General features: G+C 41.8%; 1 protein-coding gene across 1 annotated transcript; it reads left to right on the forward strand.

The window, feature by feature from the left end:
- Positions 1 to 1,354: 1,354 nt before the first annotated feature.
- LOC142256649 (nicotinamide N-methyltransferase-like) lies at positions 1,355 to 16,623 on the forward strand. Its single transcript, XM_075328455.1, has 3 exons — positions 1,355 to 1,520; positions 3,587 to 3,794; positions 16,185 to 16,623. The coding sequence occupies exons 1-3, from the start codon at positions 1,370 to 1,372 to the stop codon at positions 16,606 to 16,608; spliced, it is 783 nt and encodes a 260-aa protein (XP_075184570.1). The 5' UTR covers positions 1,355 to 1,369; the 3' UTR covers positions 16,609 to 16,623.
- Positions 16,624 to 18,078: the final 1,455 nt, after the last annotated feature.

Below are 18,078 nucleotides of genomic sequence, written 5' to 3' on the forward strand. Positions count from 1 at the left end.
ATGTGACGCCCATACTATTAGATCAGGCGGGCTGCCAAGCTGTACTTCATCTGTGTACCAGACAGGGACAGTAACTCTAATATGCAAGGCCTAACAGAAAGAGGCCTGGCAGTTCCTGTACAAAAAAATATGAGGTGTTAGTTGGTATTATGGCCATAAAACGGAAGCCTACAACCCTCGTCACGGGAACCTCATGCTTGTAGGTCCCTACACTAAATATATCTTTTACAATTCAGCTGAATGGTGGCCAGTAGGAAGTGAATTGTAAAGAAATTGGATTTAAAAGAATACAATTTTATTTTAAATACATTTCTAGACAATTTGACTTCATATCAAACAAAAAAATGCAAAATTGCCCGAGGATGAAGGGGTTAATATTAAAACTTTCATTACAAAATCTTCAGTTTACTCAAACTAGTTGATGCAAAAATGAAAACCCCAGACATCAAAATGTACTACTTCTAGTATATTATACTACCTCCATGATTGTAAGGACAGCACCAAGTTTTCTAGGCCTAGAATGAGCAGCTTGGTGACATATTGCAACATCTAACTTTTGCAATATTCAAGAATTAGCTCTTTTGGGGCCTGGATGCTGATTGGAGAATGATTTTAACTAGTCTTGAGAATTCCGTATAAGTGCTCAGTTGGGTTCAGATAAGGAGACACTTGGCCACTGAATCACTCTCACCCTGTTCTTCTTAAAAAATGCAACGGATGTGTATTCTGGATCATTGCATGTCTACAAGGGGCATGGAACGATCGCGTCATCTTCTATTTCAGATAAAAACAGTACATATGTGACTTCATGATATCATCAATGACATGTAACTCTTGACACCAGCAGCACTCAGCTCCATATAAGGACACTGTCACCACCATATTTCACTGTAGGTACTATAAGTAAGCAATGAGCCCCCTCTAACAGATACTACACAGTATACCCAAATCAACTAGTGCTGAAGGAGGTCAGCAAAGCAATCGAGAGCAATCAGAAATACAAAATTTTACTCAGAATTTCCATACAGATCCTCTGGTGGTGAGGTACCTTGTCCCATGTTTCGCCAGGCTTAGTCACAGGAAATGTACAATCATGGACAAAATAATATTAGTTTTTCAATGGTAAAAGTAAAACACAAAATTGTGTGTACTCCTGAACGTCTGGTCCTTATATTATGTTATATTTTACTCAACATGCAACTACAGGACCGCATGACTCCACAAATGACAATAAAAACTTGTGATATGGTAAGTAAATGTAATCCTTTAATCCTTATTAACAAGTTTTGTAAATTAATTCCTGGGGATTATATAAAGACCTGGAGCACTGGTGTAGAAGCAGTCACTGCCTGTGATACAAGATTAGACGATGGATCCCGGCACCTATAAGCTCTACCATGTGGATGACTTTGATTCCAGAAAACATTTGGAAAATTACTTGTCAGATAACCCTGATAAGGTCTCTGAAGAGGATTCCTTGATATTTCCAATTGAAAACCTTATAAAAACGTTTACAGAGGGTATGTAACTGTTTTTTTTAGACGGTTCTAACTAGATGTAAATTTTAACAAATTTGATATTTAGCTCTTTGGGAAATCAGAGGGGGAATGCACAGTGCCCCACTAATATTAAACAAGGGAAATATAGTAAATAAGTTTTTATTTCATAGGATGAATAGTATAGGATCCCTGGGGTTAGTAATATAATTGTTTTCTCTCTGTAATTTTTAGAACTCTGGAAAATTTGTTGAGGATGATAAAAGTTTAAACAAACATATCAGTCAATAATACAATTAATTTGAAATCTGCTGTAAGGATACATTTACACATTTTTTTTTTATACTGATATTTCATGCGGACACACATTGCTATGATTGCTCAGTTCCTTCTTGAAGATCAGCAATGGAGAAAAGTGGAATAACTGCCCTACTGACGATAACCAATGGATGAATCAAAGGGAATCCAAGAGACCTCGGAAACTTCAATGCAGTTTTTTATCTACATGTTTCAAAGTAATCCGATATCTTTATCAGGACATATTCATCAGTATTCTGACATCTTCATCAGGACATCTTCATCAGTAATCTGACATCTTCATCAGGACATCTTCATCAGTAATCTGACATCTTCATCAGGACATCTTCATCAGTATTCTGACATCTTCATCAGGACATCTTCATCAGTAATCTGACATCTTCATCAGGACATCTTCATCAGTATTCTGACATCTTCATCAGGACATCTTCATCAGTAATCTGACATCTTCATCAGGACATCTTCATCAGTAATCTGACATCTTCATCAGGACATCTTCATCAGTAATCTGACATCTTCATCAGGACATCTTCATCAGTAATCCGACACGACATCTTCATCCACTTGTTCTTGTCCTGATGTATTCAAATGACTTTGAAATGTATAGCTAGTAAGATAAATTGAAATTTTCTGGTCTCTTGGATTCTTGCATTGGATATCAGCAGCAGCAACCCTTCTCTATTACTGATCTTCATTGAATTTCCATTGTGGGCTTACAGAAGCTGACATTTTGAACTACAATAGTCATTGGTTTTCAGAGAACCTCATCAGGTGGGCACCTTCTTGCAACTTATTAGGGGCACTTTGCACACTACGACATTGCAGCTGCGATGTCGGTGGGGTCAAGTTGAAAGTGATGCACATCTCGCATCGCAGGCGATATCGTAGTGTGTAAAACCTTTTTGATACGATTAACGAGCGCAAAATCATCGTAATCGTATGATCGGTGTAGCGTCGGTCATTTACATAATTTGGAAATGACCGATGTTACGATGTTGTTTCTCGTACCAGCGGCAGCACACATCGCTGTGTGTGAAGCCGCAGGAGCGAGGAACATCTCCTACCTGTGTCCTGTGACTCACGCCAGCTATGCGGAAGGAAGGAGGTGGGCTCCTCCCCTCCGCTTCTATTGGCCGCCTGCCATGTGATGTCGCTATGACGCCACAATAAGGAGGCGGGTCGCCGGCCAGAGCGACGTCGCAGGGCAGGTGAGTGCATGTGAATCTGCCGTAGCGATATTGTTCGCTACGCCAGCTATCACCATAATATCGCAGCTGCGATGGGGGTGGGGATTATCGTGCTCGGCATCGCAAGCATCGGCTTGCGATGTCGTAGTGTGCAAAGTGCCCCTTAGTCTCTATCACCAATTAAGATGCCATTGTGCTTTATATTGCTCCTACAGCTTTCCTCACAGTTCCTTCTTGAGGAAGAGGCCTGTATCTGTGTTCTAAACATGACATATAAATTAATTTTCTGCTTTACTTGAAGTTTTTTTTTTTTTAACTCACATCCTCTAGCATGGTAGGCAGCAGCCTTAGCTATCAGCCACAAGCTGTACTGCAAATGATAGGAGCACTTTCTCTGGCAACATCTCTACATGCTGTTCTTCCTTATAGGCACATTGTACTAGTTCATCGAGATACAGCACTATATACCAGTATGTTTGTACTAATCCACCTTACTTTACATTGAAAGTAGGGTATTTAAATATTGGTGACTAATTTTGTGACTTTTTCACCTATGTATATCAATCTTTGAATTTTTTTTCATAGGTCATATCAAAGGAGATGTCTTGATTGACCTCAGTCTTGGTTCCATAGTTCATCACTTATTTGCGGCCTGTGACTTTTTCAAGCACATCATAGTGCTGAAGATGAGAGACAGATGCATCATGGAGCTGAAGAGATGGGTGGACGAACGTACTGGAGCATTTTATTGGGGTCATGCCACTAAGCTTCATGTAGACATAGAGGAAAACAGGTGAAGAATTTGGTCAAAAATTAGAAAAAATACACTGTCACAGTAAAAAAGATATGACTTATTGTAATATTGTGTATCTTCTGTATTCACTTTGTTTCAATCATAGCCTAATCCAAATGATAATTTATATGTCAGTAGTAAAGTCTACATTTATCCATTCAGATCAAATTTCTTATTCTTGGAATTTGTAGAATAATGGGTATTTGTAATGATACAGGATAGTAGATGGAACTTTGACTACCAGGCTGACCCTAATGCCGGCGTCACACGGTACGATCTATCGTGCGATCGCACGAGCGATCATACCCGCCCCCGTCATTTGTGCATCCCGGGCAATTAGTTGCCCGTGTCGCACAAAGTCGTTAACCCCCTGTCACAGACACTTACCTCCCGGACGACCTCGCTGTGGGCGGCGAACATCCACTTCCTGAATTGGGAGGGACGTTCGGCGTCACAGCGACGTCACACAGCGGCCGGCCAATAGAAGCGGAGGGGCGGAGATGAGCGGGATGTAAACATCCCGCCCACCTCCTTCCTTCCGCATAGCCGGCGAGATGCAGGTAAGCTGTGTTCATCATTCCCGGGTGTCACACGAAGTGATGTGTGCTTCCCCGGGAATGATGAACAACTGGCGCACAGAAGAGGAAACAACTTTTTGAAAATGAGCGGCGTGTCAATGAGCAACGATAAGGTGAGTATTTTTGCTCATTCACCGTCGCTCGTAGCTGTCACACGCTACAATATATCAAACGATGCCGGATGTGCGTCACTTACGACATGACCCCATCGAGATATCACCCGATATATCGTACCGTGTGATGCCGGCATTAGTTTATGAGTAGAGATGAGCCACCATCCTAGTGTTCGAGTTCGGTTTGATTCGTTGAATGGCGGATGTGTTCGTCGAACGTTCTACGGAAAGGGCTTCTTGGTTACCCGATGTTTACTGTGGTTACATCTTACCGCAGGCTGCCAGACGCCGGCTCCCTGCTCGCTTCAGTTCGTCGCTCTCTCGCTGTCACACACAGCGATGTGTGCTTCACAGCGGGAGAGCAACGTCCAAAAAATGAAGCAGGACATTCAGCAACAACCGGCGACCTCACAGCAGGGGCCAGGTGGTTGTTGGATGTTACACACAGCAACAGCGACGGGACATCGCTGCTACGTCACAGAAAATGGTGACTTAGCAGCGACGTCGTTGTCGTCGTCGCTATGTGTGCCACCACCTTAAGTCCCCACCACCCAGGGGATGACCTCAACGGAGCCGAACAACCCACCAAAACAGAAACAAACAGGGGTAACAAAAACCTATAAATACCAATAACTTGCACCAGGGAATAACCACAGAGTAAGGATAGGGTATAACAAAAAGACAATAAGAGGGTAGACGAAACCACTTAACTTGCACTAATAGCAGTAAATAGCACAGAAGCATTATTCACATCCTCTCTGCTCCAGGTTAGCTCCCAAAATAAATTGAATAACCAGCAATGTGTCCTACCATTCAAGACCATTTCCTCTCTCAGATGGTAGGTGAACCGACCAGGGGAGATAATTTGCTAGATCTGGTCCTGTCAAATAGACCGGATACAATTTCAGATCTACAGGTCCGTGAGCACTTGGGCACCAGCGATCATAATATGGTAAGCTTCAACATAATATTCAATAGAACATTTCAAAGGGGGAATGCTAAAACCTGGAATTTTAGGAAAGCTGATTTCAACAAATTAAGGGAAGAGCTTAAATGTGTAGATTGGGACAGAGTCATGGTAACTGGGGATACTGAACATAAATGGGGTAAGTTTAAGGATATACTACTAGAGTCCTGTAAAAAACGTATACCCTCTGGTAATAAAATGTCCAGGAATAAAAAAAACCCACTATGGATAAATAAGACTGTACAAAGTATAATAAAACAAAAACAAAGGGCGTTTAAAATCTTAAAGGCTGAGAATACACAAATAGCATTGCAGGAGTATAAAGATATCAATTGGCAATGCAAAAAAGAAATCAAACAAGCAAAACTAGCTACTAGAGATGAGCGAACCGGTCCCGGTTCGGCTCGAGGCCGGTTCGCCGAACGGGGGTCCCGTTCGAGTTCGGCTCGTCGAACGTTCGACGAACCGAACTAGAACCAATAGGCTATAATGGGAGGCAATCACAAACACATAAAAATGCATTATAAATGTACACAAACAGTTAATAAACATTGCCATAACACTTACCGGTCCTCGCGATCCCTTCTGCACTCTGTCACCTGCCGCTATTCCATCCGATGATCGCTGAATCCTCCCGGTGACCTGCACTGCCAGCAGAGAAGCAGGACCTATCGTGACGTCAAAATAGCCATGTGACCAGTCACGTGGCTATTATCTCATTGGCTACAGACTGGTCACATGACTATGACACGTCATGTAGGACCTGCGAGTGCATCTCTCCGGTACACGGTGCACATATGTGTATCGCCGTGTACCGGCGACATGCTCTAGCACACGGTCGACTCCCCGTTCCGTTAGGGACCGGCTGACACAGCCGGTTATTAACGGAGATCACCGTTGCCATAGCAACGCAGTTAGCGGTGACGTCACCGCTAACCGCGGCTCCGGGAGCACCGTTGCTATGGTAACGCGTCTGTCAGCGTTACCGCTGTTACCGCTAGCAGCCAGCAGTGATCACTCACGGAGTGAAGGCTGCACGCTGCTTCCCGATTGTAGTGAGCATTGTAGTTAGGATGGAGGTTCCCCAGCCCCAAGTGATGCCCCTCACTACAATCGTCACTACTACTACACTAGAAAGAAAGAAGACAGAAGAGCAGGATCGTGGAGGGCTGACAGGGGTAATAAAGATGGAGTCTCTAATGTGTCTGTGTATTTATTTCTATTAAAGTATTTTTTCTCTGTGTGGTGTCTTTTTTTAACCCTTTATTGGAGATTCTTAATGGCCGGGTCAAACGTGCCTGACATTAAGAATCTCTGGCTTAATACTGGCTAGTAAAACAAAGCCAGTATTAACTCATGATTACCCAACAAGCCACCCGGCTCCAGGGCTGTTGGAAGAGTTGGATACAGCGCCAGATGATGGCGCTTCTATGAGAGCGCCATTTTCTGGGACGGCTGCGGACTGAAATCCGCAGCAGAGGCGCCCACAAACCTCGGGCTAACCTGTGCTGCGGATTCCAATCCCCAGCTGCCTAGTTGTACCCGGCTGGACACAAAAATAGGGCGAAGCCCACGTCATTTGTTTTTTAATTATTTCATGAAATAAGTGAAATAATTAAAAAAAACGGGCTTCCCTATATTTTTGGTTCCCAGCCGGGTACAAATAGGCAACTGGGGGTTGGAGGCAGCCCGTGGCTGCCAGCTGTACCTGGCTAGCATACAAAAATATGGCGAAGCCCACGTCATTTTTTTGGTGGGCAAAAAACTTCTGCATGCAGTCCTGGATGGAGTATGCTGAGCCTTGTAGTTCTGCAGCTGCTGTCTGCTCTTCTCCATACAGACAGACAGCAGCTGCAGAACTACAAGGCTCAGCATACTCCATCCAGGACTGTATGCAGATTTTTTTTGCCCCCTGAAAAAATTATGTGGCTTCGCCATATTTTTGTATGCTAGCCAGGTACAGCAGGCAGGTACGGCTGCCCCCAACCCCCAGTTGCCTATTTGTACCCGGCTGGGAACCAAAAATAAAGGGAAGCCCTTTTTTTATTATTTCATGAATTTCATGAAATAATTAGAAAACAAATGACGTAGGCTTTGCCCCATTTTTGTGTCCAGCCAGGTACAACTAGGCAGCTGGGATTGGAATCCGCACCACCGGTTGGCCTGAGCTTTCTGGGCCCCACTGCTGCGAATTGCAGTCTGCAGCCACCTCAGAAAATGGCATTTTCATAGAAGCGCCATCTTCTGGCGCTGTATCCAACTCTTCCAGCACCTGCCTGCTATACCTGGCTAGCATACAAAAATATGGCGAAGCTCACGTCCTTTTTTTGTAGCTTTTTGGCAAAAAAAAAAAAAATGCTTCCCTGGATTTTCCATTGCCAGTGAAGGTAACACCAAGCAGTGGGGGTTAGCAGCCAGTAGCTGCTTGGATTACCCTTAGCTAGCAATACAAAAAATGCAGTGGGAGCTAACATATATTTTTTTTAATTATTTATTTAAATAACTAAAAATAAAATGGGCTTCCCTGTATTTTGATTGCTGGACATCACAGTGCTGTAAAAATAAATCTTTAAAAAAATGACGTAGCGCTCCGCGGTATTTTTGATTCTCAGCGCAGATAAAGCAGACAGCTATGGGTTGCCACCCCCATCTGCCTGCCGTTACCTTGGTTGGCAATCAAAATACAGGGAAGCCCATTAATTTTTTCTATTTAAAAAATAGTTAAAAAAAAAAAATTACGTTGGGTCCCCCCATTTTTGATAGCCAGCTAGGGTAAAGCAGACGGCTGTAGCCTGAAAACCACAGCTGGCAGCTTTACCGTGGTTGGGGATCCAATGTGGAGGTCCCCTCAGGCTCTTTTTTATAATTATTTTATAAATATTAATAATTACACAATAAAAGTAGGGGACCCCCCAAATTGGATCACCAGCCAAGGTAAAGCGGACAGCTGTGGTCTGGTATTCTCAGGGTGGGAAGGTCCATAGTTATTGGGCCTTCACAGCCTAAAAATAGCAGGCCGCAGGCACCCCAGACGTGGCGCATCCACTAGATGCGCCAATCCTGGCGCTTCACCCCAGCTCATCCCGTGCCCTGGTGCAGTGGCAAACGGGGTAATAAATCGGGTTGATACTAGCTGTAAAGTCACCTGAGATCAAGCCCAGCAGTTTGTGATGTCATGGCGTCTATTAGATACCCAACATCATAAACTGTCAGTACTAACAAAAACAAAAAATCGACAAAAGAAATTTATTTGAAAAAACAGTCCCCAAAACATTTCCTCTTTCACCAATTTATTGTAAGAAAAAAAATAAAGGGGTCCCACGACGACTCTGGACCGTCTAGAATATGAGGGGGAGACACTCAGGGAACGTATCCCCCATTTTCTAGGAGTGCGGACCCTTCATGTGAGGAGTGTGGGTGCAATGAATCTGCACTCACTCTCCCCGGGTCCACAGCAGCAGAGTCCATGTCGTAATGGTTGCTACCAAAGCTGCAATGCCCTGCTCATGAGGTAAGGGCATGCCTAATCAGGAGAACTACTGTAGAGGAAGCTCTGCTCACTGGTATATAGGTGCTCAGAGGTAATAATAGATAAAATTAGTGAGTAACCTCGGCACTCTATATCTCCCAGACTAAGTCAGTAAGTCACAACGGATAGTAATGCAAAATCACTCTTTATTGGTCCGTATTAAGAAAATTTTTTTTTCATAAGCATATATGTTTTTGTCCAAAACAAGTTACAAATGACGTTTCGGCCTGAGCCTTCGTCAGATTGGACTTATCTGCATGTAATCATGAAAAATGACAATAATCAGTATCACATAAGAGTGAGAGAACAATAACATAAACTCGAACAATGTAGAGGTACAATTGGGATGCAGCAAAAAAATTGCAACACAGCAAGAAATGAAACACATGATACAAATGTCATAATACAGTACAAGGACAATATAGTAATGACAAATATGGGGTCAGAGTAGACTTAGACAGCTCTGGTACGAAAGAGATGTCAATCATAAAGTAACATGTGCAGTAGGTGTAGAGCTACACTATGCATGGCAGAGCTAATGGGTAGACCGACCATAGAAAAAGTAGAGAAAAAGTGGAGAAAAAGTGGAGAATAAGTGGAACATAAGAGGAGAAAAAGTGGAGAAAAAGTGGAGAAAAAAGTGGAGAAAAAAGTGGAGAAAAAGTGGAGAAAAAGTGGAGAAAAAGTGGAGAAAAAGTGGAGAAAAAGTGGAGATTAAGAGGAGAAAAAGTGGAGAAAAAAGTGGAGAAAAAGTGGAGAAAAAGTGGAGCATAAGTGGAGAAAAAGTGGAGAAAAAGTGGAGAAAAAGTGGAGCATAAGAGGAGAAAAAGTGGAGAAAAAAGTGGAGAAAAAGTGGAGAAAAAGTGGAGCATAAGAGGAGAAAAAGTGGAGAAAAAGTGGAGAAAAAGTGGAGCATAAGAGGAGAAAAAGTGGAGAAAAAGTGGAGAAAAAGTGGAGCATAAGAGGAGAAAAAGTGGAGATTAAGAGGAGAAAAAGTGGAGAAAAAGTGGAGCATAAGAGGAGAAAAAGTGGAGAAAAAGTGGAGAAAAAGTGGAGAAAAAGTGGAGAAAAAGTGGAGCATAAGAGGAGAAAAAGTGGAGATTAAGAGGAGAAAAAGTGGAGAAAAAGTGGAGAAAAAGTGGAGAAAAAGTGGAGCATAAGAGGAGAAAAAGTGGAGAAAAAGTGGAGAAAAAGTGGAGAAAAAGTGGAGATTAAGAGGAGAAAAAGTGGAGCATAAGAGGAGAAAAAGTGGAGAAAAAAGTGGAGAAAAAGTGGAGAAAGTGGAGAAAAAAATGGAGAAAAAGTGGAGAAAAAGTGGAGAATAAGAGGAGAATAAGAGGAGAAAAAGTGGAGAAAAAGTGGAGAAAAAGTGGAGAATAAGAGGAGAAAAAGTGGAGAATAAGTGGAGAAAAAAATGGAGAAAAAGTGGAGAAAAAGTGGAGAAAAAGTGGAGCATAAGAGGAGAAAAAGTGCAGAAAAAGTGGAGAAAAAGTGGAGAAAAAGTGGAGCATAAGAGGAGAAAAAGTGGAGAAAAAAGTGGAGAAAAAGTGGAGAAAAAGTGGAGCATAAGAGGAGAAAAAGTGGAGAAAAAGTGGAGAAAAAAGTGGAGAAAAAGTGGAGCATAAGAGGAGAAAAAGTGGAGAAAAAGTGGAGAAAAAAGTGGAGAAAAAGTGGAGAAAAAGTGGAGAAAAAGTGGAGAAAAAGTGGAGAAAAAGTGGAGATTAAGAGGAGAAAAAGTGGAGAAAAAGTGGAGAAAAAGTGGAGCATAAGAGGAGAAAAAGTGGAGAAAAAAGTGGAGAAAAAGTGGAGAAAGTGGAGAAAAAAATGGAGAAAAAGTGGAGAAAAAGTGGAGAAAAAGTGGAGAATAAGAGGAGAAAAAGTGGAGAAAAAGTGGAGAAAAAGTGGAGAATAAGAGGAGAAAAAGTGGAGAATAAGTGGAGAAAAAAATGGAGAAAAAGTGGAGAAAAAGTGGAGAAAAAGTGGAGCATAAGAGGAGAAAAAGTGGAGAAAAAGTGGAGAAAAAGTGGAGCATAAGAGGAGAAAAAGTGGAGAAAAAGTGGAGAAAAAGTGGAGCATAAGAGGAGAAAAAGTGGAGAAAAAGTGGAGAAAAAAGTGGAGAAAAAGTGGAGAAAAAGTGGAGAAAAAGTGGAGATTAAGAGGAGAAAAAGTGGAGAAAAAGTGGAGAAAAAGTGGAGCATAAGAGGAGAAAAAGTGGAGAAAAAGTGGAGAAAAAGTGAAGAAAAAGTGGAGCATAAGAGGAGAAAAAGTGGAGAAAAAGTGGAGAAAAAAGTGGAGAAAAAGTGGAGAAAAAGTGGAGAAAAAGTGGAGAAAAAGTGGAGATTAAGAGGAGAAAAAGTGGAGAAAAAGTGGAGCATAAGAGGAGAAAAAGTGGAGAAAAAAGTGGAGAAAACGTGGAGAAAACGTGGAGAAAAAGTGGAGAAAAAGTGGAGAAAAAGTGGAGAAAAAGTGGAGCATAAGAGGAGAAAAAGTGGAGAAAAAAGTGGAGAAAACGTGGAGAAAAAGTGGAGAAAAAGTGGAGAAAAAGTGGAGCATAAGAGGAGAAAAAGTGGAGATTAAGAGGAGAAAAAGTGGAGAAAAAGTGGAGAAAAAGTGGAGAAAAAGTGGAGAAAACGTGGAGAAAAAGTGGAGAAAAAGTGGAGAAAAAGTGGAGAAAAAGTGGAGCATAAGAGGAGAAAAAGTGGAGAAAAAAGTGGAGAAAACGTGGAGAAAAAGTGGAGAAAAAGTGGAGCATAAGAGGAGAAAAAGTGGAGATTAAGAGGAGAAAAAGTGGAGAAAAAGTGGAGAAAAAGTGGAGAAAAAGTGGAGAAAAAGTGGAGAAAAAGTGGAGCATAAGAGGAGAAAAAGTGGAGAAAAAAGTGGAGAAAAAGTGGAGAAAAAGTGGAGAAAAAGTGGAGATTAAGAGGAGAAAAAGTGGAGCATAAGAGGAGAAAAAGTGGAGAAAAAAGTGGAGAAAAAGTGGAGAAAGTGGAGAAAAAAATGGAGAAAAAGTGGAGAAAAAGTGGAGAAAAAGTGGAGAATAAGAGGAGAAAAAGTGGAGAAAAAGTGGAGAAAAAGTGGAGAATAAGAGGAGAAAAAGTGGAGAATAAGTGGAGAAAAAAATGGAGAAAAAGTGGAGAAAAAGTGGAGAGAAAGTGGAGAAAAAAATGGAGAAAAAGTGGAACACCCTTTGGTACCTTTCATGTGGCACTAAGGGGTGCTTAGCTTTGTATTTAGCCAAAAAAATGAAAAAAAAAATGACATAGGGTTCCCCCTAGTTTTGTAGCCAGCTAGGGTAAAGCAGACGGCTGCAGCCTGCAGACCACAGCTGGCAACCTCACCTTGGCTGGTAATCCAAAACTGAGGGCACCCCACGCTGTTATTTTAAATTAAATAAATAATTAAAAAAAAAAAACACGTAGGGGTCCCCCAAAATTGGATCACCAGCCAAGGTAAAGCAGACAGCTGGGGCCTGATATTCTCAGACTAGGGAGGTCCATGGTTATTGGAATCTCCCCAGCCTAAAAATAGCAGGCCGCAGCCGCCCCTGAAGTGGCGCATCTATTAGATGCGCCAATCCTGGTGCTTCGCCCCAGCTCATCCCGCGCCCTGGTGCGGTGGCAAACGGGGTAATATTTGGGGTTAATACCAGATGTGTAATGTCACCTGGCATCAAGCCCTGGGGTTGGTGAGGTCAGGCGTCTATCAGATACCCGACATCACCAACCCAGTCAGTAATAAAAAAAAAATACACGACAAACACATTTTTATTTGAAAAAACACTCCCCAAAACATTCCCTCTTTAACCAATTTAGTAGATTGAAAAACAAATCCAGGTCTGGTGTAATCCAAGGGGTTGCCATGACGATGCACACTGTCCCAGTCAATGAAGAGCAGGATGTTCCCCATTGGCTGGGAGAGCAGTGCAGTGACCTGAGCTAACATCAATGGGTCAGCCCAGGTCACTGCAGGGGGGTGACAAGTGCTGCTGTCAGCGAGGTACATTACCTGCGCTGATCTCCAGCACACTGACAGCCCCTGTCACTGAGGTCAATGACCGGCGCCTTCACATCAAGTATCGCGAGAGGTCCGTGACGTCACCGCCAGTGTCAGTCTCGGGTCGGAAGCGATAGGTGATGTGACAAGCGGCGGCCATGGAGGACAGTGACAGCGCTGAGGTCGGGATGGCGGGACTTCATCACCGCAGGTAAGCCGAGCGAGCGAGCGGGCGAGCGGGCGAGCGGGCGAGCGGGCGGGCGGGCGGGCGGGCGGGGGGGGGGGGGGGGTGGATGTGTGTGTGTGTGTGTGTTTGTGTATGTGTATGTATGTGTACATGCCGCGGGCAGGAGGGGGTGGAGCGAGCTGAGCGGGAAAGTGTGGGCTTCCTGCACGTAACTAAGATAAACATCGGGTTACTAACCAAAGCGCTTTGCTTGGATACCCGATGTTTATCTTGGTTACCAGCTTGTGGCAGGCTGCCAGCGATGGCTCCTGCTCACTGTAGCTGTAAAAAGCCCTGCTTTTTGCTGCTAGAACCGTTCTCGAACGTATCTAGAACTATCGAGCTTTTAGCAAAAAGCTCGAGTTCTAGTTCGATCTCGAACAGCCCAAAAATCACTCGAGCCGCGAACTGGAGAACCACGAACCACGAACCGCGCTCAACTCTACTAGCTACTGAAACAAAAATCGCCAATGACATTAAAATAAATCCCAAAATCTTTTATAAATACATTAATGCCAAAAGGAAAACAAAGGATAGTATCGGACCCTTAAAATATAATAACAAGTTAGTTATAGAGGACAAACAAAAGACTGAGATATTAAATAGGCATTTCTCATCTGTATTCACCAAGGAACTGACTGTACCAGGGATCATTCAACAAGTGAAAAATCAAAGTCCACCACCCGATATAATTAATTTAACACAAGATGAAGTACGCCTACGTCTGAGTAAATTAAACATTGACAAATCCCCAGGGCCAGATGGCATTCATCCACGAATATTGAGGGAATTGAGCTCCGTAATCGACAGACCGCTGTATCTCATCTTTTTAGACTCACTTGTAACGGGGTTGGTGCCTCAGGATTGGAGGATTGCTGATGTGGTACCGATATTTAAGAAAGGTAAGAGGGTAGATCCAGGCAACTACCGTCCAGTAAGCCTGACATCAGTAGTATGCAAAGTTTTTGAGGGCATTTTAAGGGATGACATGCAAAAATATATTGCAGAAAATAATATGATAACTGACAAACAGCATGGATTCATGAAAGATAAGTCGTGTCTAACCAACCTGTTGGGGTTCTATGAGGGGGCAAGTTCAAACCTGGATATTGGTAATGCAGCTGATGTGATTTATTTGGACTTTGCAAAGGCATTTGATACTGTACCACATAATAGCCTTATACTAAAGCTCCAGAAGCAAGGACTAGGGGACACAATATGCAACTGGGTAAGGAATTGGCTAAAAGATAGGAAACAAAGAGTAGTCATAAATGCTACATTCTCTAAATGGGCTATAGTCAGCAGTGGGGTGCCGCAGGGATCTGTGCTTGGACCGATTCTTTTTACTCTCTTTATTAATGACCTTGTGGATGGGATTGATAGTACAGTGTCAGTCTTTGCCGATGACACCAAACTATGTAGGATATTAAAAACTGACCTGGATAGTACAATATTACAAAAAGATCTGGATAAGATGTCAGAATGGGCAGATACTTGGCAAATGAGATTTAATGTTGATAAATGTAAAGTAATGCACCTAGGACGGAGTAATCCTATAGCTGCGTATACATTAAATGGAAGTAAACTCGGGACTACAGAACAGGAGAAGGACTTGGGTATTCTCATTACAAATAAGCTGAGCAGCAGCACTCAATGTCAGGCAGCAGCTGCTAAAGCAAACAAGATTTTAGGGTGTATAAAAAGAGAGATTAGATCCCGTGATCCCAACGTATTGTTACCCCTCTATAAATCACTTGTAAGGCCACATCTGGAATACGGGATCCAGTTTTGGGCTCCACATTTTAAAAAGGACATTCAGAAGTTAGAGTCAGTTCAAAGGCAGGCAACTAGACTATTACAAGGAATGGAGGCCGCCCGTATGATGGCAGGTTGAAAAAGTTAGATATGTTTAGCTTAGAATAAAGACGTCTCAGAGGAGATCTCATTTATATGTATAAATACATGTGTGGTCAATATAAAGGACTGGCACATGACTTATTTCTTCCAAAAACAATACTAAGGACCAGGGGGCACTCACTGCGAGTGGAAGAAAAGCGATTCCGACACCTAAATAGGAAAGGGTTCTTTACAGTTAGAGCAGTCAGACTGTGGAATACCCTACCACAAGAGGTAGTAATGGCAGATACTATAACAGCTTTCAAAAAAGGGCTGGATGATTTCCTCACTACACACAACATTGTTGGTTATAAATGACTTAGTGACTAAATGTAGAACTGGTGGAGGAAGGTTGAACTAGATGGACCTAGGTCTTTTTTCAACCTAAGTAACTATGTAACTATGTAACTATGTCCTGGAAGCAGAGGGATTAAATACAGCCAATAATTGCTCAACTAAAAGCAGCTAAGCAAGTCTGCTGCTAAAGCAGGGAAGGGATTAACCCTTAATTGCCCAAAGGAAAAAGAAGGCAACATTAAATTGTGCATGGTCTCCGGTGGTAATTGAGAACTCAGATTCTGAGACTGTTCCTATAGATGTGACAGTATTGTTGGAAAGGTATAGTAAGGGTCAGGTCATATGACAATTGGATGTATAAAATGAGATTATCCAATCCATATATATTATCCAATATATTACTCTGATAAGCCATAGAGTAAAACAAGCACCAGTTATTATAAAATTTGTTTTGTTTTTTTGTATTGCAGCGGTTCTGTATAGGACAAGTCTATATGCTGCACTTATTTTTAGTGAATAAGTTTTGCCAGCATGTAATATTTTATCAGAGAACAATACCAAGTTATATACAGCCTCAGTTATGTAAATAAAATGTTATGGCTTACTGTATTGTAAGATAATTACACATTTTGAATACAAATATTGCATGAAAATATAATTAGTTGGCTTCAATTTTTCCCCCAATACTGAAAGCCGATGATCCAGCGCTAACCACTGACTAAGCTATAATGTCATGCGATTCAGTATTGACTGAGGGGCAATCACTTCATCCTTTTTCCCATTTATTTTAGAGATCTGTTACAGGACAAAGAAGGAAAAGTGAGATCAGCTCTTCAACATGTTCTGAAATGTGACCTCGATAAAGAAGATATTATGCATCCGATCGTCTTACCACCAGCAGATTGTGTCCTCTCTTTTGGGCTCCTTGATACTATCAGCAAAGACCAAGATGATTACATGAGATATGTCAGGAAGTTCTCATCTTTGCTGAAGCCTGGAGGCCACATTATATTAATTGGGACTGTGGAAATGACATATTACACGATTGGGAAACACAAGTTTCGTGCTTTTAGTTATGATGAGGATTTTGCCAGGAAAGCTCTGGCTGGAGAAGGTTTTATCATTGACCACTGTGAGGTTAAGATGAGAACATCTGTGAATGACCACAATGACTATAAGGCCATGATGTTCATTGCAGCTCACAGAGAGACATAGGTCTGAGATGACACAAGATGAGTCTCTATGTCAAGTGTTATACAAAAAAATTAAATCCTCCCATTGAAGCTCTACCATGAAGTTTTATTATTTTTTTCTTCATAAATTTGAGTACATGTGTATGTAGTGTAGTATGTGAGTGTTAATATTCCACCATTGCCTTCACTAGTATATATTATCATTCTGCTCCTCTTCTCGGTGACATCACTGCTCTTCAGATTATCTGACTCACAATATGTGGGAGCTGGAAGTCTCTTTTACATTGTAAGTCTATGGAGCCTTGTTCCAATGCTCTTTAGACTTACAATGAAAAAGCCACTTCCAGGTCTTGCAGAGCATAGTTTGACCGGCAGAGATCGAAAAGCGGTGACTGAGAAGAGGAGCAGAACAGCATTGGATCCCGTAGAAGTTAGTATTTTAAAAATAAATAATAAGAACAGTTTACTTTATTTAGCGCCAATATATTTAGCTGCACTTTACCTTTAATAGGGGACATAAAGAGGCTACAGAGTAAACACATAATTCATGAGTTAACGGAGAAGTCAGAGTCTTGCTCACAATCTTATAGGATCCGGAGAAAAGGTAAAAATCACGGTGTCGTCCGCGCTGCTAAGGGATGGTAGTATTATTAAAGAGGATGTTAGAGATGAGTTTATTGATAATAGATATGCCACAATGCGTTTTGGGGATGCATCTTCCCCCTTCCTTAGGTAGCAATGATTATACAGGGTGATCAACCTTATATACAGTACATGAAATTACAAGTTCCCCCCCCTCCACTCCCCAATCAAATTAAATACCCATCAGGGTGGATTTGTTAAGACAATCAGTCAATTGAGAAGATTCCCCCACACAGGGTTAAAAAAAGCCCTGAATTACAAAGGGCAATTACATACACTATTCATATTGAAAAACAATTGCATACATAGGTTTAAGATAAAAATATATATAGGTTCATAGTAAAAAATATATATATATAAAAAATACTGATAAAATACACCAATGTTGTTGGTTGTTGTTTTTAAAAAGGTGGATGTAAATAGTTACTTAGAATTCTCCAGTAGTCATCTCCCTACCTGGACAAGAAATAGTCCATATGGCCAATATTGGCGCATCAGGAAGAATTGCACCAATACAACATCCTTCAGAGCTGAATCCGAAACATTGCAGAGTAGATTTATGAGCAAAGGCTACCCTAGAAAAATATTAGCAGATGCCTTTCAAAAAAGTCTAAAATCAACAGGATCAGGATAAATGTTTGAGGAAAATTGAGGAAAAAAAGATGGTTTCGGAGGAGGAAAAGACAAGCAATGGCTATGATAGTTGCTTAGTGACCACCTACAGTGACTCCTACAAAAAGGTAAAGGAATTAGTGGGTAGACACTGGCACATCCTAAGAAGCGATAGAATTCTCTCAGGAATCCTACCTGAAAAACCCCAGGTTATTTTTAGAAGAAGTAGGAATTTAAA

The sequence above is a fragment of the Anomaloglossus baeobatrachus genome, chromosome 11 (assembly GCF_048569485.1).
Source record: "Anomaloglossus baeobatrachus isolate aAnoBae1 chromosome 11, aAnoBae1.hap1, whole genome shotgun sequence".
In the NCBI taxonomy this organism is placed as follows: Eukaryota; Metazoa; Chordata; class Amphibia; order Anura; family Aromobatidae; genus Anomaloglossus; species Anomaloglossus baeobatrachus.

Bases quoted from the DNA above. Each gene is read 5' to 3' on its own strand.
- LOC142256649 (XM_075328455.1), top strand. From the start codon at position 1,370: ATGGATCCCGGCACCTATAAGCTCTACCATGTGGATGACTTTGATTCC. The intron at 1,521-3,586 runs GTATGTAACTGT...TTTTTTTCATAG, and splicing joins TATAAAAACGTTTACAGAGG to GTCATATCAAAGGAGATGTC. The intron at 3,795-16,184 runs GTGAAGAATTTG...CATTTATTTTAG, and splicing joins GTAGACATAGAGGAAAACAG to AGATCTGTTACAGGACAAAG.